Genomic DNA, 26,081 nt, shown 5'->3' with positions numbered 1-26,081 from the left:
TAACATGTAAATATATATATAATTAATAAATATATAATATATGTGAAAAATATAATAATATATAAAAATAGTGATAATTTGAGAAAAATATTATATATTATACATATAAAAATAACACTTTTAATAATTTTAAAGTATAAAAGTAAAGTTAAAATTAATCAAATATTAATAAAATATATATAGTAATAAAATAGGAGCAAATTTAAGGTTTTGTAAAGCTACAGGTAAATTTAAAAGTTAAAACTGAATTAAGGCTCAATTTGAAACACCATAAAATCAAAGGGGTTCTTGAGAAAATAACCCTCTTTCCAAAAGCGTCATTGTTTCCCTAATACGATTGCAAATCATTAGGGGTCGAATTAAACAGAATAAAATGTTAATGCCAAATTTCACAATAAATAAAATAGAATTGAAAGTATAAAAATAGCGAGAGGATCAATTGGGCAATTAGCCCAATTCTCAAAAATCTTGCGGACCTTCCCGGGTAATCGGTCGACGCAGCGGATCCTATAGTTGTAAAACGACACCGTTTTAAACAGACTATATAAGCCACATTTCACCCCTAAAAATCATTTTAACCTCCGTTTTTAAAAAAAGAAACAAAAAATCCTCTGAAGAGGATTCAGGGGCCGATCCCGAGGCTGTGAGCTTCATCGAGGATCTCCTCACGCGCCACGCATACCTCACGGTGGTCGAGGTTAAAATCCTCGTCCTTCCACAGGTAATCTCTTCCCCCTTCTTAAAAGCTACTATTTTTGCTAAAAATAATGTACATACATGCATATAAAAAAAACACACAGTTAAATCACCTTTTCTTTGAAACTGCTTGTATTCTCTTTTATTTACGTATGAGTATCTGTGTGTGTCTGTAATCGTTACAAGAGTTACAAAGGCTTTTTATAGCCCTTGATTTATTACATAAGGAAAGAAATCTCGATTTCTTGTCTATGGTATCTTTGGTGATATCTTTGAGATTCTTTTAGTTTCCTTTTCTTGCTCTTCAGATTCATGTGTTTCCTTCTCTTGCGGTATCCCAACGAGAATCTCTCTCAATCACCGATGTTCGTGACGTTAATGAATCCAACGCCAGATTCGGCATGTCTCGTAGCGTTGATGGTGGTGGTGACGAATTTGGTGCCAAGGCGCGATCACGAAAATTGGATGACGCGTCTGGAACCTTCGCTTATGGCGAGAAGATAGTGGGCAGAAACCCTAAGGTTTCTTGCTTGGGGCTGCAACCATTTGGGTCAATTGGGCCTTAGGAAATTTTGGGTTTGTAACGGGTATAGGCATTTTGGGCTAAATGGTTTAATTGGGTCTTTCTGGGTTTGGGTTAGTAGGCTATGGGTGGCAATAGTGGGCTTGCTGAGTAGGGGTTAGTTTTGTAACCTGGACTGTTTATTTTTTTGAGTGGACTTTTAAAATATTTATTTATTTATTATTTTTTGCTTGGTTGTTTAAGGCCCGGACAAATTTGGGCTCTTACAATATCAATTTGATTAATTTTTATTGTTGAAAATTTGAAAGTTAAAGTATGAATTAATATATATTAATAAATTATTATATGTTTGATATTTATATGTTTATACATTATTATTTGTTATTATAGTTTGAATTATGGTAATACCACGAGTATAGGCATACTCAGCGTATGGTTGTTTCCGTGCGCAGGTCAATAGAAATCAAAGGTCCCAGTCCAGCATCCAGATCAATCCCGACTTCAGAGACAATTTGGTGATGTAATCCCTCTTTTGGTAAAAGTGGCATGTACTTAGGTATTGTATAAATTATGTACTTAAGTCTAGAAACTTTGGTTGTAAAATGATGTCTAATATGGGTTATAAGTATGAAATGAATTAGTATGGCATATTTGGTAAAATGTGGCATGAAACTAAAATGAGAAATGAATGAAATTATTAGTTCAATTAAAAAGTTATTTATGAGTGGTCAAGTAGATAAATTGTTAAATTAATGTTATGTAGGCATAATTAGGTATGTTTGAGTGTGGAAATGTATGTTTTATTATATTGGTTGCAAATTAGTTGCGGTTTGAAAATTGCAAGGAAGGTTAGATGTTTATAAAGGGATTATATTGAGTTCAAAAAAAAATTTACGAAAAATTTTCGTAGTACTCGAACTAGTCCCGTTCCACTTTTAATACGTGTTTTGGACTTCGATGGTCCATTATAAGGACTTATTAATTAAATTATACTATGTATATTTTTTATTTGTGAATTATTAGTAAATTATCCGATATGTTCGGTAATGCTCCGTAACCCTGTTCCGGCGACGGTTTAGGGTTAGGGGGTGTTACAATTAACCTCGAGGATACAATGAAGCCAATAACTATTTTTGTTTTGCACTGACGAGAATAGCCCACTACGCACTGAGCAATGTATAACAAGAAAAACTCAATTTCTACAAAGGATTTCTACAGTAATACTTTAAAGAATAATCTAATCATATTAGAAAATGAAGGAAGGAAAGAAAGAATATTAGAATTTGTTTGTGTGTTTTCCAAATGAAGTCTCATTCCTATTTATAGGAATTTTCATGTCTCTCCATGGAGACATCTTTCAATAGGTATCTTTCGAATAATAATATCTTTAAAATAAACACATAATTATTCATTTAATATTATAACTATTCAAATAATATTATTTAAATAATTATAATTCTTTTCAAAAAATTAAATAATATAATTTTTAATTAATTATACCCACTCATTTATAGTTATTGAAACACTATAAATATTTGAAAATGTTCCAACAAACTATGCCACTAATTTCTTTTCAAATTAAAATTACAATTACGAGTAATATATTTATACGAGTATAATTAGAATTAATCAATATAATGTGTAAATTAAATTATAAATATAAACAATACAGCCTTATAATTATGATTAAAATAATTATTACAAAATATAAATGGATGAATTAACAACTAAAATATAAAATATGGGATGAAGTTGTTAAAGTGGTTGCCTATTACAAAAATATGAAAAGTATGATTATTAATGTATCAAAAGGTATAAAGATTATAAGATATTTTAATTTGATTATAACATAAGAATAAATATATGAAATAAAAAGTAATTGTTAAAATCAAATTTTGTTATTAGTTTATAATTTTTTGTACATAAATTACAGCCCTAAGGAGTCATGCAGAAACACATTTAACTGTTGTGCTGGAGGTGAGTTTAAATTGCTGCAAATACTTTCTCCAATTTTAATAATTGTATTTTTTAATTTTAAATCTCAATTCAAATTCAAATAATACAAAAATAATATGACTAAATTATAGAAATTTAAAATCATCAAATTAAAAATAAAAGTTGAATTAACATTTTATACATAATGTAAAGATAAGTACAAAATTAAAAATTATAAGTGTAATTACTCGACAATGATACAAGATCCTATAACTCGGATTCGACGATCAAATCAGGTATGAGGTGTTATATATTATCTATCTTAGTGTGAGAAACAAGTAAAATAAGTTGACAATGAACAAGGAGCAAAGTTCCCAAGTTTGAGAATTTAAAGAAAAACTAATGAGGGACTCTTTTTGAAGGTAAAAAAATCTACACAATCCGTTTATGATATTATTTTTTAATATACCAAAATAGTAATAAAAGAAAAAATATTTAACATACCACTAGTAGAATTTTTAAATTCTATAAATAGAGTTAGAGGTTAATAACTATTTTATAGAAATATATAGAAAAATATATTTTTAAAAATAGCCAGGTTGTGAAATAATAAAAAAAAGTTAAAAAGAAAAGGGGAATTTTAATACTAGCATTTAAACAAGACCAAACCTTATTTGACCCTTGAAACAATATGTTGAATATAATCATCCACCATCTCACGCCTACTATCATTTATTGAAGACAAAACTTGCATCCATAATCTATGCGAATATAGAAATGTTCAATAAAATCAAATTTATACTTAAAATTTGCAAGCAATGAGCTATCAGAATAGACATCCATGGAAATGGGTTTCTATTGTCAATTTTACAGTGTGTGTTTGTTTCCTCATCATATTCTCAAAAGCTTCAACTGCAATGGACACCATTTATGTATCAGAGTTACTTACTCATGGCATGACCTTAGTCTCCGGTGATGGAAGCTTTGAATTGGCTTTCTAGATGGCAACACCAAAGCACAAAGAAAATTTCCTAAAAGGCTTTGAATTCAATTGAAAGCCAAATGAGAATTTTCCACATCCGTCGTTTCCCTTAAATAATCATATCAAACGACCAACTCTTTTCTAAATCTTACACGTGCATCCTTTCAACAATCCCCTGCTTCATAGCCACAAGTGTAATACTCTACGTCCAAATTTCCTGCAACATAACCATAATGCCATGAAAATTCCCTTCCCTAGAACCCTTTCAGAAAAAACCATAACTTAAAATTTGAAGAATGTAATTGTACAACTTTCCCTTCAACATAGGATAGTTATTATATGCCACACCTCACTCCGCCTTGCTCTAGTAGAGACCATGTTAAGGCCCACTGTCTTATTAATGGCAAACAGCTTGTCATGCTTTATACAACACTTGTAAAGCCTTCTGACTTCAAGGTGACTCATGGTTCAGAGATATGGACTAACATATGCATTAGCAAGACCTTGTCTCATCTAAGAATATCAAGAAAGGATACTTGTTCGGAAGTATGTATGTATAACATGCGGTCACTAGGAATAGGAGAACACACTTACAAAAGAAGACGCTCATCACTCCAAAATGAGAACGTCGCACCATTCTCCAAATCCTAATATCTACAAAGATATTATAAAATTATTTTTTAAGAATTATCTAAAATATAAAAATAATTATATAATACAATCTTTTATTTAAAATATATAAAACTAAGATTAAAATGTATACTAAGTTTTTGTTCTCTTTATAAATTTAGAATTTAATCACTATACTTTTATTTATAAAAATTTAGTTTCTTTCCTTTTTTAAATTTCAAAATTTAAATTCAACTGTTAATAATATAATTTTATATTATTTTTTAGTACGATTTTTAAAATAAAAAGTAAACACTTTGTAGTACTATAATTGAATTCAACAAAATTAATAGTGTTAATAATTAAATTTGAATAAATAGGTAAATTAAATTTTAAAATAAATAAATTAAATTTCAAAATTATAAATATTTTTTATAAATTTTTCGAGATAAAACTATGCGAGTTTTATCAATTTCCGAAAATTTTAAGTGAAAACCGGTTCTGTCTCTTCCAATATGATTTAAAAAACAAAAAAAAAAAAATCCAAGTCAGATATTTTTCCATTCCTACAGCTATTATCGCTGAAAACTTCCAAGTCTTTTTATCCACTAATGATCGAGTACCCCACGCCAGTGGTCATTTATTCAAGACAAAGAGACTTGCATTTACAGTCAACGCATGAGTTAAGAATGTTGAATCAAATGGAACCTATACTTAAATTTTGCAAGCAATAAGCTATCAGACTACACATCCATGGAAATGGGTTTCCATTTTTACAATGCTTGTTGTTTCCTCATCATCTTCTCAAAAGTTTCAACTGCAATCGACACCCTTTCTCCATCTGAGTTACTCATTCATGGCATGACCTTAGTCTCCAGCGATGGACGCTTCGAATTGGGTTTCTTCTCTCCTGGCAGTTCTAAGAACCGCCACTTGGGAATCTGGTACAAAAATATCCCCATGCAAACTGTCGTTTGGGTTGCAAACAGGGTAAACCCAATAAACGATTCCACTGGCTTGTTGAAGATACAAAGTAGTGGCAGAATCGTGCTTCAAGCTCAGAACTCAACATCTGTTTGGTCGACTAATTCGACAGCAAGAGTTCAGAATCCGATATTGCAGCTCCTGGATTCTGGCAATCTCGTTGTCAAAGATGGAAAGGAGAGTAATCCAGAGAATTATTCATGGCAAAGCTTTGATTATCCATCAGATACAATGTTACCAGGGATGATAATTGGTATTAATTTGAGAACTGGTCTTCATCAAGACTAGCAGCCTGGAAGAACTGGGATGATCCATCTCCCGGTGATCTTACTTATAGTGTAGAACTCCAAGGAAACCCAAAGATGGTGCAAAGGAAAGGCTCAGAAAAGTACTATAGAAGTGGGCTATGGAATGGTGATGGATTTAGTGGGACACCGAAATGGCTCGAGAGATGGAACTCATCGGATTGGTCCCACGGCTGCATACACAGTAAGCCATTGAACTGCCGGAGTGGAGATGGGTTTATCAGAATTGGGAAGGTGAAAACCCCAGACACCCCAAGTTCTTGGGTTAATAGAACCATAAATCTCAAGGAATGTAGGACCAGGTGCTTGAGGAATTGTCCATGCATAGCATATACAAATTTAGATGTTAGGAAAGGAGGTAGTGGCTGCGTCATGTGGTTCGGTGATCTAATTGATATCAAACATTATCAATCAGGTGGTCAGGATCTTTACATCAGAGTATCTGCTTCACAAGCAGGTACTGATTATGAAGCTAGAATATGTTCTTATTTCATCTTGTAATAATAATTTCTGGGTTTTGTGTGAAAATAGTTAATATCTGTACCTCTACATCAATATTGATAATGAATCTTGCCATTATACTCGCAACAGTTATTGCAGCGCTTTTTGGGGTTTCTTTTTGTTGGAACTAAGAAAACAAAATGTGAAACTTTGACAGAAACTTGAGCAATAAGCTTCAAATTCTTGCTTATCAAAAAAAAAAAAAAAAAGAATCGGCTATAGTTTTGTGAACTTAAAAGTGCTTAAGTAAATCCAGAAAATGAAGAAGAATTTGAAAGATTTTCATTACATTGAATAAAGGCATAAAGTCATTACATATACTAGACATTTAGCTGGCCAAAATGATGAAAATGCTACCTAAACATTTACCTAACTCCACTAAGTAGCATAGAAACTTGATAAACATAACTTGTACACTTGGTAAAGTTGATTTATCAATTTATGAGCACCTAATTACATCAAACATGCTAACAACTTAGTTCATATCTAAGTAACAAAACATCTGCATGATCTTCAGCAACAACTTGCATGGCTCTGGGCAGCTTGGTTTGCTTCATGGTCTGCTTCATGGTTTGCATGTAAGCCAGCTTCAACACTCCTCCTTGGCTTGCATGCTGCAAACTCCCAGTTTTGCTCTCAAATCCTTGAATCTTGACACACAAAGAGGCTTTGTCAAGATATCATCTAGCTGATCTTTAGAACTACAATGAATCAGTTTAACTGCTTGAGACTGTTCCATTTCCCTAACAAAATGAAACTTGATCTTAAAATGTTTTGTTTTCCCATGAAACACTGGATTCTTTGCAGTTGCAACAGCAAATTGGTTGTCACATTTAATCTTTGTTGCTTCCTTTTGGTGTAAGTTCAAGTCAGCCATGATCTTTCTTAACCAAATTGCTTGGTTAACTGCTTCTGCAGCTGCTACATACTCTGCCTCAGCTGTTGATTAAGCAACAACTGTTTGCTTTTTTGAGCTCGAACAAAAATTGGCTGAACCAAGGGTAAACAGATACCCTGAGGTGCTTTTCATGTTATCTATCGATCCTGCCCAGCCACTATCAGAAAAACCAAATAGCTTCATGCTTTCCACCTTGGTAAACATTATTCCAAAGCTTTGAGTGCCCTTGATGTATCTGAGAACTCTCTTTGCAGCTTTAAAATGGTTCATATTGCAGCAATGCATGAACCTAGATAAGAGACTAACAACGTACATTATATCTGGTCTTGTAGTTGTTAAGTAGAGTAAACATCCCACTTCTATAAGATGTCTCACATACTTTCTCAAAGTTACCTTGGCTTGACAATTTTTCTCCAACAGCAACTGAAGTGCTAGTTGCTCTGCAATTTTGCATAGAGAACTTGTTCAAAATCTTCAAAAAAAAATGCCTTTTGACTCAAGAAAATCCCTTGCTAAGTCTGGGACACTTTCGTGCCAAGGAAGTAGGACATTTCAAACATACTTTCCATCTTGCCTTTGAAGTCAGTCAGTATAGCCTTGTTTTCTCCTATCACCAGCAGATCATTGATCGCGTGATTTGTAACAAGTAATAAATATTTATAGTGAAGATCAAACCTAGACTAACTATTATCACGACGAAAAGGCAAGCGCACCTATCGAACAATAGTATAGTAATGGCAAGACCGGGATATCGTACCCAAGGGAACCAAAAGTACTAGTAATAACTATCTTTTTTATTATCTAACCAAGAAATAGAGAGGGGTTGTTTATTAAACTAATTAATTAAACTAATTAAATAATTAAACTAAGTAAAGAGAAAAGTCGGAAAAAGACTTGAAGAAAATTAATTTGATAAAGACGACACCCAAGGAGGAATCCACCTAGATTTCACTTGTTATCTGACTCTGAATCGGACGATTTATTCACTTGACTTGATCCGTGAGACTCCCTATCCTATGTTATTATCCCTTTCGAGACTAATAACGTCTAACCCTCAGTTGAATTAATCGAAATTTCTTTCTTAATTAAAACCCCTAGGGAAGTAGTAAATCACTCTATGGACTCCCATATTAGGTTTCACCCTAATCCGGTAAAATCTCGTAACCTTATTTCTTGGCGTTCGATCAACTCTGCTTAATTATGCCAAATCCACTCTTAGACAGGGGCTTTTGCTCTCTGCATAAGCACATCAAATCATGAATTAATACCCGGAATATTAACTCAAGCATTAAGAACACATAATTAAGAACAAATCAAGTATTTATCATACAGTTCAGATAATAATAACAAGATCCATCATAGGTTTCAACCCCTTTAGGTATCTAAGGGGTTTAGTTCATAATAAGATAAGAGTGCATCTCAAAAGTATGTAAATAACAAAACATAAAGGAAACTCTAAAACCCCTGAAGGAATTCTAAGAGAGATCTTCAGTCTTGGAGTAGCTCCGGCTTTTGGGATGGATCGTCTGGCTTCTTTCAAGTAATTCCTGGCGTGTGGTTCTGTATTCCAAAAAAGTTCTGGAAGAGGGTCTTTTCTAGGTCATACTTAGGGTGTTTATATAGGCTTTGGATTGGCTTTCTTCCTCCCTAAGTACCCTTTTTCGTGTAAAATACAACTCTTTGAAAAAGGGACACGCCCGTGTGCCACGACCGTGTGACGTGTTTGCCAGGCCATGTTCGATCCGTTAAATTGCACACGGCCGTATGGGTCAATGGCCAGGCCGTGTGAATCATGAAAGCCTTGGTCGACACCCTCGAAGGACACAGGTGTGTGAGTAGCCCGTGTGGCAAGGCTTAGGCCGTGTGATCTTCTCGATTTGGTCTATTTTGTCCCTTTTTAGCTCTTTTTTGGCTCCTTTTGACTTTTGGTGCTCTTCTAAGTACAAAACATGATATGACCGGATTAAGAGCACCAAAATCCACAAATCTAGTAGTAAACATCCATAAATATGCTAAGTATTTGGGGTAAAACTATGTATAATTTGGCGTTCATCAAATACCCTTACACTTAAGCATTTGCTTGTCCTCAAGCAAAACTCTCATTTACTGCTAGAATTCATTCCTCTCAATCACATAATCATTACTGATAATGTTACAAGTTATCCCACAGAAAATCATACAGTGAGAATTCAACTATAGGGGCATTAAAAACCTCAAACAATCTAAATCAAATATTTTGATAATAAAATCATAGGTAATCTCCTTCCTTTAAGTAATTAACTTTAGTCCTAAATATACAAGAGATGACATCCTCACTAAAGATTCACTCAAATCACTCAAAGTGTTTAAGGTTCAAGATTAAGCACTCGATTGTCTAACATGAGAAGTTATTACCATAGGCTTGCAAGAAAATCAAATCTCCACCACTTGTAAATGATATGATACACTAATCAAAAGGTCTTTGCATGGTTGTAACGGGGTTTAGGTTACAAGTATGGATACAAGCTGAAAAGACAAAGGTTAGAATCGAGATAATTTCAATATATTACCCCACTATCAAAAACTTAATTACTGAACCACAAAAAAATATCTAGAACTATATTACATGAGCTCATGACAACTTTAGCTTGCTGAGAATAATAATACTGAGTTTTTTGTTTTTAGAACGAGTTAAGTCATTACAATATAGAAATCATACTTCATGATTCAGTAACAAAAAATGGTGAACATAGTGAGGTAACAATATTAAATTTAATCTTGATAAAAAAAAAGGTAAATTAAGTAAGAGGATTTCAACAATAATAGGTTAATGGGTTAATGATGAAGGTTAATCAATAAAAAAAAGTTAGTAGGCTTAAAGGGGGTTCACTAAGGGTTTAATTATGTGGGAAGGCTTTTTATGGAGTAAATGGGTTAAATCCTAAGTGCCTTTATCATCTCAGTATATCAAATCATACGTGTGATCTCGACATGTATAATCGAAGCAAGTTCTAGAATAACAGTTCAATGTTGACACACTCAAACCACAAAAGAAGTGAGCAAGAAAGAAAGCTATATGCTCAAAAGGCTCAAAAATCTCACCAAAAATTTGGGTTTTTGATGTCATTCCTGTATACTTAAGATTTCAAGAAAATACCTCAATTTAGGAAAATAGTCTAAAAATTTTAGTTCTCAAAATATCAACTTATCATGCCCGATTCTCTAATGTCCTATAATCAAATAATCATGCATAATTCCCATGGTCTAATTCATGATATATCAACAATAATTATAGATCAATCAGAATTCATCCGATCAAGATTATGAGAAAATCACTTAAGCACAAGACCAAATTCAGGGATTTGAGAATAATGCAAAAAGTTAGGTTTCATATTCAACGCCACACACTTAAGATGTACATTGCCCTCAATGTACAAAGATAGATTATTCAAAATAAAGAAAATCATAAGAGGAAAGGAGGTGAAACTCCCTGTTATATGGATGCGGAGCTTGATTCTGAGGCTGGAGTGTTTGGGGAAAGTAGTAGCTGTCATTGTTCTTGGCTAGATGAAGAAATTAGGTTGTTGAACATGGTATTCGTTTTGTATTGTTCCCTATTTGTTTCCTCATTTCGTAAAATATTCTTAGCAACTTTGCTTGGAAGTCTGTAGAATCATGAAGAGCTTATTAAGAGTTGGTGTGGAAGAGAGCGTAGTGGGATTACTTGTTAGAAATACCAGAAAAATAAAGTAAGTAGAATTTACTAATATAGATATGCCTTTCAAAAGAAAATAATAAAATTTAAATGAAAATAAAAATAAAAAGAAGAATAAAAATAAAAATAAAAAGATAAGAGGATTCAATGATCCTCGTCGGTAGGGCTCTCAGGTAGTGGTGTTGGAGTGGCGATGTGAAAGTGCTGGCATAGCTGCTGCATCATGGCCTGCATGTCATCCATTTGTCTATCACATCACCGATCTCGCTCGTAAATCATCTCGAACTATGTAGTGCAATACTGCTCGAAGTGAGCGAGTCAGTCAGAAAGGTGTGCCAATAAAGCAGCCGCATGAACTAGTCGTTCCCTAGGTGGCGTGGTCGAAGGCTCCTCGTGCTGTGGGGGGACATCATCAGGAATGTCCTCAAGATCCTCCTAGTCAATGGCATGAGTGAGGCGGTACTGAGGAGGATCGATCTCACGTCGGCGCTCGATCATCCTCATATGTAACATAGTCATGATGCCCCATGGGACATCTGACCTATCAGTGTAAGCGCTGATGACTGGGCCACGGTGTTGAGGAGGCTGAAGTGTCTGGCAAGATGCGTCACGTAGGGGCCGATAGAGATCACTCCCTTCCGATGCCCCTCGGTCTGATGGCGAATGGCGAAGGCGATGAAGTATGTCAAGTCAGTCACGTGTGCATTCGCCATGCACCATAAATAATAGGCGTCGTGGTTGTTGACAACACCGGTGCTCTCTCTCCTTTCGGTCAAGGTGTGTGCCAATATGGCATGGAGATACCATAGAGAAGGAGGGAGATCTGAGGCCTTCGAGCAGCTGGGGTCGTAGGTGAAAGAGAGTGGTGCCAAAGCCTTCCAGCACAAGGAGGGAGAAATGTGGATATTGCGTGGTAGTGCATTCATGTCCTCCTCCTCAATAAACTCATTGGTGTAAAGTCCCAGAGCGACTCTAGACTCTGGGACACTCATCGCGCGAACTAGACCGCCTAATCGGAAGTGAATGGTGCCGGGGTCATCATTGTTCGTCATCACCACCTGTAAATAAAAAGTAGAGCATAATTCTAAAGTTAGCTCTAAATAAGTCGGTTCAGTGATAGTGAAGAACCGCTCCCATGGGTCTGTGGACAAGAGGGCGCGGATGGCATCAGCTAGTTGGACTTGCTCTACGGTAGCCCAGTCGATGCAGTGACTTGTAGTGAGGGGTCGCGCGCGTAGTATCTGAAATAGCTCCTCTTGTGAAGCTTGCAGAAATTCAAGGAACGGGTGCCGAACTTCGGCTATAGCACGTACCAAGGAAGAACCCGGTGCCCTATGTCTCTTTGAGGATGCGACCGCGGCCTTCTTGCCTCTCGATGACGACATAATATACCTGAAATGTATGATCATTGATAGAATCCAAGATGCATCAGCAAATAAGCAAGAGGTCTAAAACTAGCATATGCTAACAATTCAAACATAGAAAATACTAAAGCAAATTCCTAACTTAATTAGAACAGATTGGAAAATATTAACAATATCTATGTAGAGTATCTAGAATACCAATGTAGCAACATAAATTAAAAAAACAAGGTTGAGAAAGTGAACCAAAGGCTGCGGTAGGGTGGCGCACGGGCGTGTTGATAGCGAGCACAGGCGTATGACGCGGGGATATAGCCGTGTGGAGGAAAAAATAGAGGGTATAGAGAGGGGAAAGTGGGGATTAATACAAGGAAAGTGGATTTGAGGGTGGTTTGGGGGTTGGGGAAGTGAGAATCTAGGGAATGGTGGCTGGAATAGGGATTAAGGAGTGGGGAAGGGTAGATGTCGGCTAGTGTTTTGAAAGGAAGAAAAAGATGAACAATGGTTTGCTTATATAGGAGAGGGTCACACGGCCTACGGCCACGCCCGTGTACTTTGAGAGTGAGCCCGTTTTTTTTCAAATTTTTTGATTTAAGTTGTGCCCGGCGACTATCCCATACCCGTGTGTCTTGGGCGTGTGTGGCACATGGCCATGTCACACGGCCATGCCTAGCTTTGTTCACTTCTCCCACACTCGTGTGTTAGGGTACCACGCCCGTGTATTGTTGTCCACGGCTTAACGGCATGGGCGTGTCGCACGCCCGTGTCGAAGAAACAGAATCGAGATTTGCCCCTGGTACGCCTGTGGTTGTTCATTCGAACGCTTGTGGTCACCTATGAAGTTCACCCACGGCCATGTCAAACAGCCGTGGGGATTTATCGCATCCTGTGTTTTGAGGAAATCATGTCTTGCTTTCACACGGCCGTGTCTCTTCCCCTAGTTTACCACGGCTTTAGGCAAGCCCGTGTTCCTAGCCGTGTGTTCTGAAAAACTTTGCAATTCAAAGATAAATTTAATTATTTAAAGTGTTAAAAATAAGAAATCAAAATATGTTAGTGCTCGGGTTGCCTCCCGAGAAGCGCTTATTTATAGTCTAAGCTCGACTTACCTCTCTAGTGGATGGTCAGGGTAGCTTGAGGAGTTCGTACTCCTCATTCCTGTTATTAGCCTTGACAAAATAAGGTTTTAGACGGGTATTGTTTACCTTAAAAGTGCTGAACTTGGGGTGACTTACCTCGATCATACCGAACGGGAAAATACTAAGTACCGTAAGAGGGGTTTCTTCATTCAGGTTGGTCTTAACAATGTGAGGGTCTGTAGCATCTAGTAAGACTTTATCTCCAACCTTAAATAAATTTGGGGAGGTATCGAACTCATTCTGGCGTAATTTTGGTTTAGTGTTCTCGGTTTATGTGCTCGCCATTCATCTAGCTCATCTATTTGAAGCCTTCATTCTGTATGGGTGTCTTTATTCTCTACATGATAATAGTGCACTGTCTCCGTTGTCTTGGTTCGAAGAAGTTCCTGCAAGGATGATTGAATATTAGTTTTATCATCGACAGGTTTTGTAGCATTATCTTAAGTTTTAGAGGTTTTGACTGAGTCGCGTGCTTGGAGTGTTACTGTGTCATCACCTATACGAAGTGTTAGATCTCCTGTGCCTACATTAATAATGGTTCTGGCAGTTGCTAAAAAGGGTCATCCTAAAATTAAAGGTACCTCATTATCCTTATCCATATCTAAGACGACAAAGTCTACTGGGCAAATAAATTTATCAATTTTAACGAGAACATCTTCAATAATACCCTTAGGAAATCTAACCGTTTTGTCAGCCAATTGTATGCTCATCCTAGCCTGTTTGGGTTTACCGAGACCTAGTCGTTTAAACATTTTATATGGCATAACATTTATACTTGCCCCTAGATCAGCTAAAGCATTATTCACAGATAAACTACCAATTAAGCAAGAAATTCTAAAACTCTCTGGATCTTTCAATTTGTTAGGTAGCTTATTCTTTAAAATAGCTGAGCAGACTGCATTGAGTTCCACATACGATGTAGCGTCTAATTTTCTTTTATTGGTCAGAAGTTCCTTTAAGAATTTTGCTAAGTTGGGCATCTGCGAAAGAACTTCAATAAATGGTAAGTTAATATGTAATTTTTTTAAGAGTTTGACAAACTTACCGAATTGTTCTTCTGTTCTATCTTTTGTCATCGCTTTAGGATATGGCACACGAGGTTCATAATACATACTTACCTATTTAGGATCATCGTCGTTTACCTCTTCTCGACCTTTGTTCATCGCGTTGTCTTGCTATAATTCTGGCTCAGGTGCAATGAATCCTTCCTTATCTTGAGTACTAATTGCACTGATGTGTTCCCTCGAATTAGGTTCAGTATTACTGGATAAGCTACCTTGTAGTCGTTTGGAGATTAATTTGTATAGCTGGCCTATTTGAGTTTCGAGTCCTTGAATCAATACTTGTTGATTTTTAAGGACTGTCTTGGTATTTTAGAAACCGATTTCTGACACGAGATGAATTTAGAAAGCATCTCTTCAAGGTTTGGTTTCTTCTCTTGTTGATAAGGTGGCTGTTGAAAACCCTGAGGATTTTGTGGCTTTTGATTCCCTTGACCACCCCAGGAGAAATTTGGGTGGTTCCTCCAACCTGCATTATAAGTATTACTGTATGAGTTATTTTGAGATCGGAAGTTATTGTTACCCATATAGTTGACTTGTTCTTCTTCAGTTGTAGGATTGAAGGATTGGTATTCTGTATGCACACCTCCGCCACATGAGTCACACCTCATTACTGGATGTACCTGCGTAGAACCAAGTAAACCGTCAATCTTTTTATTGAGAAGTTCTACCTAATTAGAGAGCATGGTGACTGAATCGATGTTATAAACACCGGCTGTTTTCGTTGGCTTTGTCTTCATAACTTGCCACTGATAGTTATTCAGTGACATCTCCTCTATAAATTCATAGGCATCTTCTGGTGTTTTATTATTGATAGTTCCGCCAGCAGCTGCGTCAACCATTTGTCGAGTCGAGGGATTCAGACCATTGTGGAATGTTTGTACTTATAGCCAAAATGTTAACCCATGGTGAGGGCACCTTCTCAGTAAGTCATTGTATCTCTCCCCTGCATCATAAAGTGTTTCTAAATCCATCTGCACAAAAGAAGAGATATCATTACGTAATTTAGCCGTTTTAGCCGGCGAAAAATATTTTAATAAAAATTTCTCGATCATTTGTTCCCAAGTAGTGATAGACCCTCGTGGTAACGAGTTCAACCACTGTTTAGCTTTGTTTCTCAGTGAAAAGGGAAACAACCGAAGACGTATGGCATCATCAGAAACGCCATTGATTTTGAATGTATCGCAAAATTCCAGGAAATTTGCTAAGTGAGCGTTGGGATCTTCATCCTGCAAACCATCAAACTGAACGAATTGCTGTATCATCTGAATAGTGTTAGGTTTTAGTTCAAAAGTATTTGCAGTTATAGCAGGTCTAACTATGCTAGATTCAGTTCCTATTAAAGAAGGTTTAGCATAATCATACATAGTACGTGGAGCAGGATTTTGATTAGCTGCAATTACAGGAGGTAGCTGATTGCCTTGGTTTTCAGCCATCTCGTCAGTTGGAGGTTGAGTATTGTCTTCTTGCTTGTTCTCCATGTATCTTAAGCTGCGCCTTATTTCTCTTTGATTTTTTTTGAATTGTACTATAGATTTCTTCGTCAAAAAGTAATAGTCCCGACGGGTTTCTTCTAGTCATAAACTATAAAAACCTGCCAAGAGAGAAAGAAAAAAGTAAATTAATAAATAATAAAATAAAATAAAATTGCAAGAAAAATAAATGGCTAAAGTAATAAAAATTTAGCGTTCCTAATATTTCAGTTCCCCGGCAATGGCACCAAACTTGATTGCATGATTCGTAACAAGTAATAAATATTTATAATTAAGATCAAACCTAGACTAACTATTATCACGACGAAAGGCAAGCACACTGATCGAACAATAGTATAGTAATGGCAAGACCAGGATATCGTACCGAAGGAAACTAAAAGTACTAGTAATAACTATCTTTTTATTATCTAACCAAGAAATAGAGAGAGGTTGTTTATTAAACTAATTAATTAAACTAATTAAATAATTAAACTAAGTAAAGAGAAAAGTTGGAAAAAGACTTGAAGAAAATTAATTTGATAAAGACGACACCCAAGGAGGAATCCATCTAGATTTCACTTGTTATCTAACTCTGAACCGGATGATTTATTCACTTAACTTGATCCGTGAGAATCCCTAACCTATGTTATTATCCCCTTCGAGACTAATAATGTCTAACCCTCAGTTGAATTAATCGAAATTTCTTTCTTAATTAAAACCCCTAGGGAAGCAGTAAATCACTTTATGGACTCCCATATTAGGTTTCACCCTAATCCAGCAAAATCTCATAACCCTATTTCTAGGCGTTCGATCAACTCCATTTAATTATGTCAAATCTACTCTTAGACAGGGACTTTTGCTCCTCTGCATAAGCACATCAAATCATGAATTAATACCCGGAATATTAACTCAAGCATTAAGAACACATAATTAAGAACAAATCAAGTATTTATCATACAGTTCAGATAATAATAACAAGATCCATCATAGGTTTCAACCCCCTTAGGTATCTAAGGGGTTTAGTTCATAATAAGATAAGAATGCATCTCAAAGTATGTAAATAACAAAACATAAAGAAAACTCTAAAACCCTTGAAGGAATTCTGAGAGAGATCTTCAGTCTTGGAGTAGGTCCGGCTTTTGGGATGGATCGTCTGGCTTCCTTCAATTAATTCCTGGCGCGTGGTCCTGTATTCCAGAAAAGTTATGGAAAAGGGTCTTTTCTAGGTCATACTTAGGGTGTTTATATAGGCTTTGGATTGGCTTTCTTACTCCCTAAGTACCATTTTTCGTGTAAAATACAACTCTTTGAAAAAGGGACACGCCCGTGTGCCACGACCGTGTGACATGTTTGCCAGGCCATGTTCGATCCGTTAAATTGCACGCGGCCGTGTGGGTTAATGACCAGGCCGTGTGAATCGTGAGAGCCTTGGTCGACACCCTCGAAGGACACGGGCATGTGAGCAGCTCGTGTGGCAAGGCTTAGGCCGTGTGATCTTTTCGATTTAGTCCGTTTTGTCCCTTTTTAGCTCCTTTTTGGCTCCTTTTGACTTTTGGTGCTCTCCTGAGTACAAAACTTGAAATAACTGGATTAAGAGCACTAGAATCCACAAATCTAGTAGTAAACATCCATAAATATGCTAAGTATTTGCGCTAAAACTATGTATAATTTGGCGTTCATCAATCATCCACATATAATGAGACTATGAGCTGTGTTTCATCACCTTCCTTTTTCACATACAAAGTTGGCTCACTAATGCTTCTTTTGAATCCTAGGCTCACCAAGTAGGAGTCGATTCTAGAATACTAGGCTGTTAGAGCCTGTTTTAAGCTATACAAGGCTTTTCTCAACTTGTAAACATTGCATTCTTCACCAGGAACTTTGAAACATTCAGGCTGTTCAACATAGATATCCTCATCCGGAGAGCCATTGAGGAAGGCAGATTTTACATCAAGTTGATGTATTTTCTACTGCCTTTGTGCAGCCAATGCAGCAGTCTGATTGTATCAAGCCTTGCCATTGGTGAAAATGTTTCAAGGTAGTCAATTCCATATTTCTGACTAAATCCCTTCACAACCAGCCTTGCTTTTAGTTTGTTCAAGCTTCCATCAGTATTTTTTTTTTGCTCGAAACACCTATTTCACTCCTATAACCTTCTTGTGAGATGGTTTTGCAATTAACTCTAGGTTTGATTTTTGTGAATCATGGTCATCTCATCCATCATAACTTGCTTCCCTCATTGCTGAGTTTGAGCTTCTTCAAAACAAGTTGGTTCATCAGCAGCCACATCAGCCCTCTCATATATTTCACTCAAAGGTCTAGTTCCCTTAACTGGCTCATCATCTATGTCCATTTCAGGAACATTTTGATCTCCTTCAATCTGATCAGTCACTAAGTCTTCAACAGTAGCTTCTGGTTCACTTTTATCCTAGTTTCAGCTTGACTTCTCATCAAATACAACATCTATGCTCATAAAGACCCTTTTGGTTGTAGGATCCAGAACCCTATAGCCTTTCTTGACACTGCTGTAGCCCACCAGAATGCCAGGCTGAGCTTTCTTGGCTAACTTGTCTCTTTTAACTACAGGAATATATGCATAACATATCCGTCCAAACACCCTCAAGTGAGTGAGTGATGGCTTGAACACAAACCAAGCTTCAAATGGTATTTTTTTAAACAATGCTTTAGTAGGCAGCCTGTTTTGAAGATATATTGCTCTGTTAACTGCCTCAGCTCAAAGAGTCTTAGGCAAATTTCTCTCAAACATCAAGCATCTGGCCATATCCATCAAGCTTCTATTCTTTCTCTCACTGACATTATTCTGCTAAGGTGTGTAGGTGTTAGTGAGTTGGTGTTTAATGCCTGTTTCCTCATAAAAACTTTGAAACATTGCTGAAGTATACTCTGTGCCATTGCCTAATCTTAGTATCTTGAGCTTGCAGCTTGATTCTATTTTTGTTGTAGTCTTGAACTTCCAAAACACCGATGTCACCTCTGATTTGTGCTTGAGAAAATAGCCCCAACAAAATCTTGAGTAATCATCAATAAAGAGAATAAAGTACTTGCTGCCATTTAAGGATTCAGTTCTCATTGGGCCACACACATCAGTGTGGACTAATTGCAACTTCTTAAAGGCTTTCCAGGCCTTGTTCAAAGGAAATGGCAGTCTAGTCTATTTTCCTAGTTGAGACACTTCACAAATATCCTATTTTGTGACTGATTTTGTGAAGTTTTCAACCTAGTCTCTTTTTGTCAGCTGAACTAGAGATTTGTAGTTAACATGGCCCAACCTTTTATATCATAGCTTAGATTTATCTAATGTAGTTGTGTGGGCACAAACTGAGTTTTTACTCCAATCGACAACAAAGCTTCTATTGGTCATGCTTACTGACATGAGCTTGGATCCACTTGGATCACTAATTAGGCACTTTTTATCCTTAAAAACCACATAGTAACCCTTTTCAAGAAGTTAAGCTATACTAAGCAGATTTCTATCAATTTCAGGTACTAACAAAACAGTAGAAACAAGTTTGGTACCTGTAGGAGTGTCAATCAGTACATCTCCCTTGCCTTCTGCTTTAATGTAGTGTCCATTTCCCACATTTACTCTTGTGCTGAAGGATCTCTCAATGCTTTTGAAAATGGTCTCATCAGGTGTCATGTGGTTTTTGCAACCACTGTCTATTAGCCATCCTTTTATGATTTTTCTTCTGGTGTCTAAACAAGAGACAGCAAAGACTTGTTCTTCTTGATCACAACCTTCTTCTACCATTTGAGCTTTAGCTCTAGGTTGTTGAGGCTGATTTTGCTTCTGCTTACCTTTATTTCTGCAAACTTTGACAACATGACCCATTTATTTGTAGATTTTATACTGAACATCAGGTGTAAACCAGTAATTTGCCTCTGGATGGCTAAACCTTCTACAATGTGAGTAAGGTGGATATATGTTTCCTACTCTATCTCTTCTAGGCTTATCTAACCAAGTCTTCTTCCCTTTATAGCCAGAGGAGCTTGAGTTTGGTTTGCTCTTGGCTTGGAAGGCACCTTCTTGATGCTCTTCCTGTCTACTGGCTCTTCTTTGTTCCTAAGCATAAAGAGCATTGATTAGCTTAGTAAAAAAGATGCTCGACAAATCTTTTGAGTCTTCTAAGGGGAGATTTTGGATTTATATCTTTCAGGTAAGGTTGAAATAACCTTTTCCACTACTCTGGCTTTACTGAACTGGTTCCCAAGCAATCTAATGCTGTTCACGACAGACATGATCCTGTCTGAGTACTGCTTAACTGTTTTTGCTTCCTTCATCTTCAAATTTTCAAAATCCTTTCTTAAATTCAAGAGTTTTTGTTGCCTTGTTCTTTCAATTCCTTGAAACTTCTCCTTAAGCATGTTTTATGCTTGTTTTGGAGACTCACAAGCCATAATCCTTGTGAAAATCAAATCTGACACACTGTTTTGAATACAGGGAATTACCTTGTATCTCTTGGCTTTGTCATCAGAGTGTTGTCTGATCTGAACCACCGTAGGTTTGGCTCTCAAAGGTACATCAGTATTAACAACCTCTCACAAGTCAAATGCCTGTAGGTAGGTCTTTATCTTCGCTACTTAGATGTGGTAGCCTTCACCATTGAACACTAGTGGTGGTGCTGGAGAGAAAATAGATGAAGACATTGTTTTAAAGGATTGAAAAGAGTGAGGTCCACTAAGAAATTAGCTCTTGATACCAATTGTTGGAACTAAGAAAACAAAATGTGAAACTTTGACAGAAACTTAAGCAATAAGCTTCCATTTCTTACTAACCAAACAAAATAATCGGCTATAGTTTTATGAACTTAAAAATGTTTAAGTAAAACCAAAAAATGAATGAAAGATTTTCATTACATTGAATAAAGGCATAAAACCATCAGATAAACCAGATATTTAGCTGGCCAAAATGATGAAAAATGCTACCTAAACATTTACCTAACTCCACTAAGTAGTATAGAAACTTGATAAGCATAACTTGTACACTTGGTAAAGTTGATTTATCAATCTATCATCACCTATTTACATCAAACATGATAACAACTTAGTTCATATCTAACTAAGGAACAAAACATCTAATTGAAGTAACAAAACGTTTACATGATCTTCAGCAGCAACTTACATGGCTGTTGAAGTTGGCATGCATGCAACATATGAACAGCCAAGGAGTAGTCCATGCAGTCCAAGTTATATGGAAGAAGTATGAAGATCAAGTTACTGTAGTATTTCAAGATGAAGTACATGCAGCTACTGAAGTTGATGCTACTATTCAATTTCAGTTTCATTTTGTTACTTTAAGTAATATTTTGTAACTTAGTTTAATTAGAACCAAGTAGGTAATGTATTTAATGCATTTGGTGCTGATAAGGTTGATAGATCAGCTTACCTAATTGTGCAAGTTGTGACTTGCAAGTTGCAATGTGCAAGCAGTGCAAGTTACAATGAAGTCTAAAAATAGTAAATATGTTAAAGCTGACCAGCTTATGACTGGTATATGTATTGGAATTATGCCATCTTTTTTATTAATGAATTTCAATAGAAATAATTAAAGAAAAATACTCTCTCAATTTTTGCTTTCATAGTTCAAGCCAGATTTTGTTAGTTTGCTCAAAAACCTCCAGACTTGAATTTCAAAGTTTTTGTCATTCTTCATCCGGATTTATTACGTTGTTGCTCAAGTTTTACACTAAGATTCATACTTCCTCCGGGTAAATTTTTCAAAAACCCCAGCAATTGGTATCAAAGCCTTATTCTTAGTGGACCTATCATTTTCAATCCTTAGAACCATATCTTCATCAAGATTCTCACCAGCGCCACCACCAGTGTTCAATGGAGAAAGCTACCACATATGGGTAGTAAAAATGAAGACCTAACTGCAAGCATTTGATTTGTGGGAGGTTGTCAACTCAGATGTTGGACCAACACCTCTAAGAGCCAACCCAACAGTGGCTCAGATAAGGCAGCATTCTGATGAAAGAACCAAAAGGCACAAAGCTATGTCTTGCATTCAGAACAATGTGTCTAATGTGATTTTCACAAGAAACATAGCTTGTGAGTCACCAAAGTAGGCCTGGGATAAGTTAAGGAGGAGTTCCAAGGAACTGAAGGAACAAGGCAGCAACAGCTACTGAATTTAAGAAAGGACTTTGAAAACTTAAAGATGAAGGAAGAAGAAACAGTGAAGCAATACTCAGACAAAATCATGGTTGTAGTAAATAGTAAAAGGCTACTTGGAGAATAATTTAGTGAAAAAAGAATTGTGAAGAAGGTGATCTCAACCTTACTTGAAAGGTATGAGGCAAAGATCTCATCTCTTGAAGACTCGAAGGACCTGACTAATATCTCATTGACAGAGCTAATAAATGCTCTTTATGCTCAAAAGCAAATGAGAGCAAGTAGACTGGAGGAGCATCAAGAAGGTGCCTTTAAAGCTAAAACCTCACCAGCCTCAAACTCCTTTGTCTACAAGAGGAAGAAAACTTGGGCAGATAAGCCTAGAACAGATGGTGCAAAAAGATATCCACCTTGCCCACACTGCAAAAGGCTAAGTCATCCGGGTGAAGTATGTTAGTTTAGGCATAATGTGCAGTGCAAAATCTACAAAAAGATGTGTCATGCAAACAAAGTTTGCAAAAACAAAGGCAAACAAAGGCCAAATCAACCTCGACAGCCAAGAGCTGAAGCTCAAGTAGCAGAAGAAGGTAGTGACCAAGAAGAGCAAGTCTTTGCAGTTTCTAGCTCAGCTGCCAAAAGAAAAGCCACAAAAAGATGGTTGATTGACAGTGGATGTACTAACCACATGACTCCAGATGCTGCTATCTTCAATTCAATAGATAGAAGCTTCAAAAAAAGGGTAAAGGCTGGAAATGGACACTTCATCAAAGCTAAAGGCAAATAAGATGTCCAAATTAACACTCCTACAGGTACCGAACTTGTTACAAATGTCTTGTTTATGCCTCAAATAGATAGAGACCTGCTCAGCATAGCTCAGTTGCTTGAAAAGGGCTACTCTGTGGTGTTTAAAGGTAAGGAGTGCCAAATTAGTGATCCAAGTGGATCCAAGCTCATGTCAGTAACAATGGCTGACAAAAGCTTTGTGGTGGACTGGAACAAGGGCGCAGACAATGCCTACACAGCTGTTCAAGATGAATCCAAGTTGTGGCACAAAAGACTTGGTCATGTCAACTACAACTCAATGACTTAGCTAACTAAAGAAGATTTGGTTGAAAACTTCACTAACTCAGCTGAAAAAAAAAGAAGTTTGTGAAGTATATTAGCTAGGAAAACAAGCTAGACTACCATTTCCTACAACCAAAGCTTAAAGAGCTTTTGAAAGACTGCAACTTATACATACTAATGTGTGTGGTCCAATGAAGACTCAATCTTTGAATGGAAACAGGTATTTTATCTTATCTATTGATGATTACTCGAGATATTGTTGGATTTATTTTTTGAAATAGAAATCAGAAGTGGCTTCAGTATTTTTGAAGTTTAAAGCTGCAGCAGAGACTAAAACAAGTTGCAAGTTGAAAACATTAAGGTCAGATAACATCTGGGTTACATACATTTTGTGATGAAGCAGGCATCAAACACCAGCTGACCAACACTTATACACATCAACAAAATGGTGTAAGTGAAAGAAAGAACAGAAGCTTGATGGATATGGCCAAGTGCCTAATGTTTGAAATAAATTTGCCTAAGTCATTTTGGGTAGAAGCAGTTAACACTGCTATTTACCTCCAAACCAGGCTCCCAACTAAAGCTTTGGCTTAGAAAACTCCTTTCGAGGCCTAGTTCAGGTTCAAACCATCACTGGCTCACCTAAGAGTCTTTGGCTGTATTTGTTATGCTCATGTTCCAGTAGTAAAAAGAGACAAGCTTGCTAAGAAAGCTCAACCTGGCATTCTGGTGGGCTACAGCAGTATCAAGAAGGGTTATAGGATACTTAATCCTTTAACAAACAAGGTCTCTATGAGCAAAGATGTTGTATTCGATGATAAGTCAAGATGGAACTGGGATAAAAATGAACCAGAAACTACTGTTGAAGATTTGGTGACAGATCAGACTGAAGCTGATCAAAATGGTCCTGAAATGGATGTTGATGATGAACCAGTCAAAGGCACTAGACCATTGGCTGAGATTTATGAAAGAGCTCATGTGGCTGCTATTGAACCAAGCTGCTTTAAAGAAGCTGAAGCTCATCAAGGCTGGAAACAGGCAATGGCTGATGAAATCAGTATGATTAAGAAGAATCAAACCTGGCAGCTAGTTGAAAAACCACTCAACAGAAAAGTCATTGGAGTGAAGTAGGTGTTTAAAGCCAAGCACAGTGCTGATGGAAGCTTGAACAAACTGAAAGCAAGGCTGGTTGTAAAAGGGTTCAGCCAAAAGTACAGCATTAACTACTTTGAAACCTTTGCACCAGTGGCTAGGCTTGATACCATAAGGCTGCTAGTTGCCTTAATAGCACAAATGCAATGAAAAATCCATCAGTTCGATTGAAGTCAGCTTTTCTCAATGGTTTTCTTGAAGAAGAGATATATGTTGAGCAGCCTGAAAGCTTCAAAATTGTTGGTGAAGAGGATAAGGTGTACAAACTGAAGAAAGCTTTGTATGGCTTGAAACAGGCTCCAAGAGCCTGGTATAGCAGGATTGATTGCTATCTAGCTAGCCTTGGATTTGAAAGAAGTATTAATGAACCTACTTTGTATATGAAAAAGCAAGGTAGTGAAACTCAACTGATAGTGTCTCTATATGTTGATGATCTGTTAGTGATAGAAGGAGACCAATCAATGCTGACAGACTTCAAATATAAAATGCAATAAGTGTTTGAGATGTCTGATTTGGGACAAATTTCTTACTTCCTTGGCATGGAAATATCACTAACACAACATGGAATCTTCCTAATCCAGAAAGCTTTTGTCTCCAAAATTCTGAGCAAATTCTCCATGCAAAATTGCAAGGCAACAAGTACACCAGTTTCCATTGGAGAGAAACTATCGAGCCAAGATGATTTTGAAAAGGTTAGTGAATCAACCTAAAGAAGTCTAGTTGGATGTTTGCTCTATTTAACTGCCACTAGACTATACATTATGTTTATTGTAAGTTTGCTTTCAAGGTTCATGCATTGCTGCAATGAAAAGCACTTTCAAGCTGCCAAAAGAGTGCTCAGGTACATAGAACTATGGAATGCAGTTTAGCAAAGTTGAAAACATGAAATTAATTGGCTATGCTGATAGTGATTGGGCTGGATCGATAGATGATATAAAGAGTACCTCAGGGTATCTACTCACCCTTGGTTCAGCCATTTTTTGCTAGAGTTTAAAGAAGCAAAATGTTGTTGCTTAATCAACTGCTGAAATAGAATATGTAGTAGCTACTAGTGTTGTAAATCAAGCCATTTGGCTGAGAAAAATCATGGCTGATTTGAATCTACAACAAAAGGAAGCAACAGAGGTCAATTGTGACAACCAATCTATTGTTGCAATTGCAGAAAATCTAGTGTTCCATGGGAGAACGAAACACTTCAAGATCAAATTTCACTTTGTTAGAGAGATGGAGAAAGTTCAAGAAGTGAAGTTGATTCATTGCAGTTCTAAAGAACAACTTGTTGATATCTTAACAAAGCCCTTTAGTGTGTTAAGATTTAAAGATTTAAGAGCCAAAATGGGAGTTTGCAGCATGCAAGCCAAGGAGGAGTGTTGAAGTCGGCATGCATGCAGCATATGAATAGCCAAGGAGCAGTCCATGCAGTCCAAGTTATGTGGATGAAATATGAAGATCAAGCTGCTGTAGTATTTCCAGATGAAGTACATGCAACTACTGAAGTTGATGCCACTGTTCAATTTCGGTTTCATTTTGTTACTTTAAGTAATATTTTGTAACTTAGTTTAATTAGAA

General features: G+C 36.5%; 1 protein-coding gene and 1 non-coding gene across 2 annotated transcripts; both read left to right on the top strand.

Moving 5' to 3' along the window:
• The first annotated feature begins 5,504 nt into the window (after nucleotides 1-5,504).
• On the top strand, nucleotides 5,505-6,535 carry LOC108481888 (G-type lectin S-receptor-like serine/threonine-protein kinase At4g27290). Its single transcript, XM_017784956.1, has 2 exons — nucleotides 5,505-5,962; nucleotides 6,013-6,535. Exons 1-2 carry the CDS (start codon nucleotides 5,505-5,507, stop codon nucleotides 6,533-6,535), a joined length of 981 nt encoding a protein of 326 aa, XP_017640445.1.
• Nucleotides 6,536-15,588: 9,053 nt separating this feature from the next.
• Nucleotides 15,589-15,695, top strand: LOC128282426 (small nucleolar RNA R71). Its single transcript, XR_008272696.1, has one exon. It is a non-coding gene; the product is annotated as a small nucleolar RNA R71 (small nucleolar RNA).
• The last annotated feature ends 10,386 nt before the right edge of the window (nucleotides 15,696-26,081 follow it).

Source organism: Gossypium arboreum, chromosome 1 (genome assembly GCF_025698485.1).
Source record: "Gossypium arboreum isolate Shixiya-1 chromosome 1, ASM2569848v2, whole genome shotgun sequence".
In the NCBI taxonomy this organism is placed as follows: domain Eukaryota; kingdom Viridiplantae; phylum Streptophyta; class Magnoliopsida; order Malvales; family Malvaceae; genus Gossypium; species Gossypium arboreum.
Note: the sequence above shows the minus strand (reverse complement) of the source record. Positions and strands in the feature narration are given on the sequence as shown.

Bases quoted from the DNA above. Each gene is read 5' to 3' on its own strand.
- LOC108481888 (XM_017784956.1), top strand. From the start codon at position 5,505: ATGGGTTTCCATTTTTACAATGCTTGTTGTTTCCTCATCATCTTCTCA. The intron at 5,963-6,012 runs GTTACCAGGGAT...GTCTTCATCAAG, and splicing joins GATTATCCATCAGATACAAT to ACTAGCAGCCTGGAAGAACT.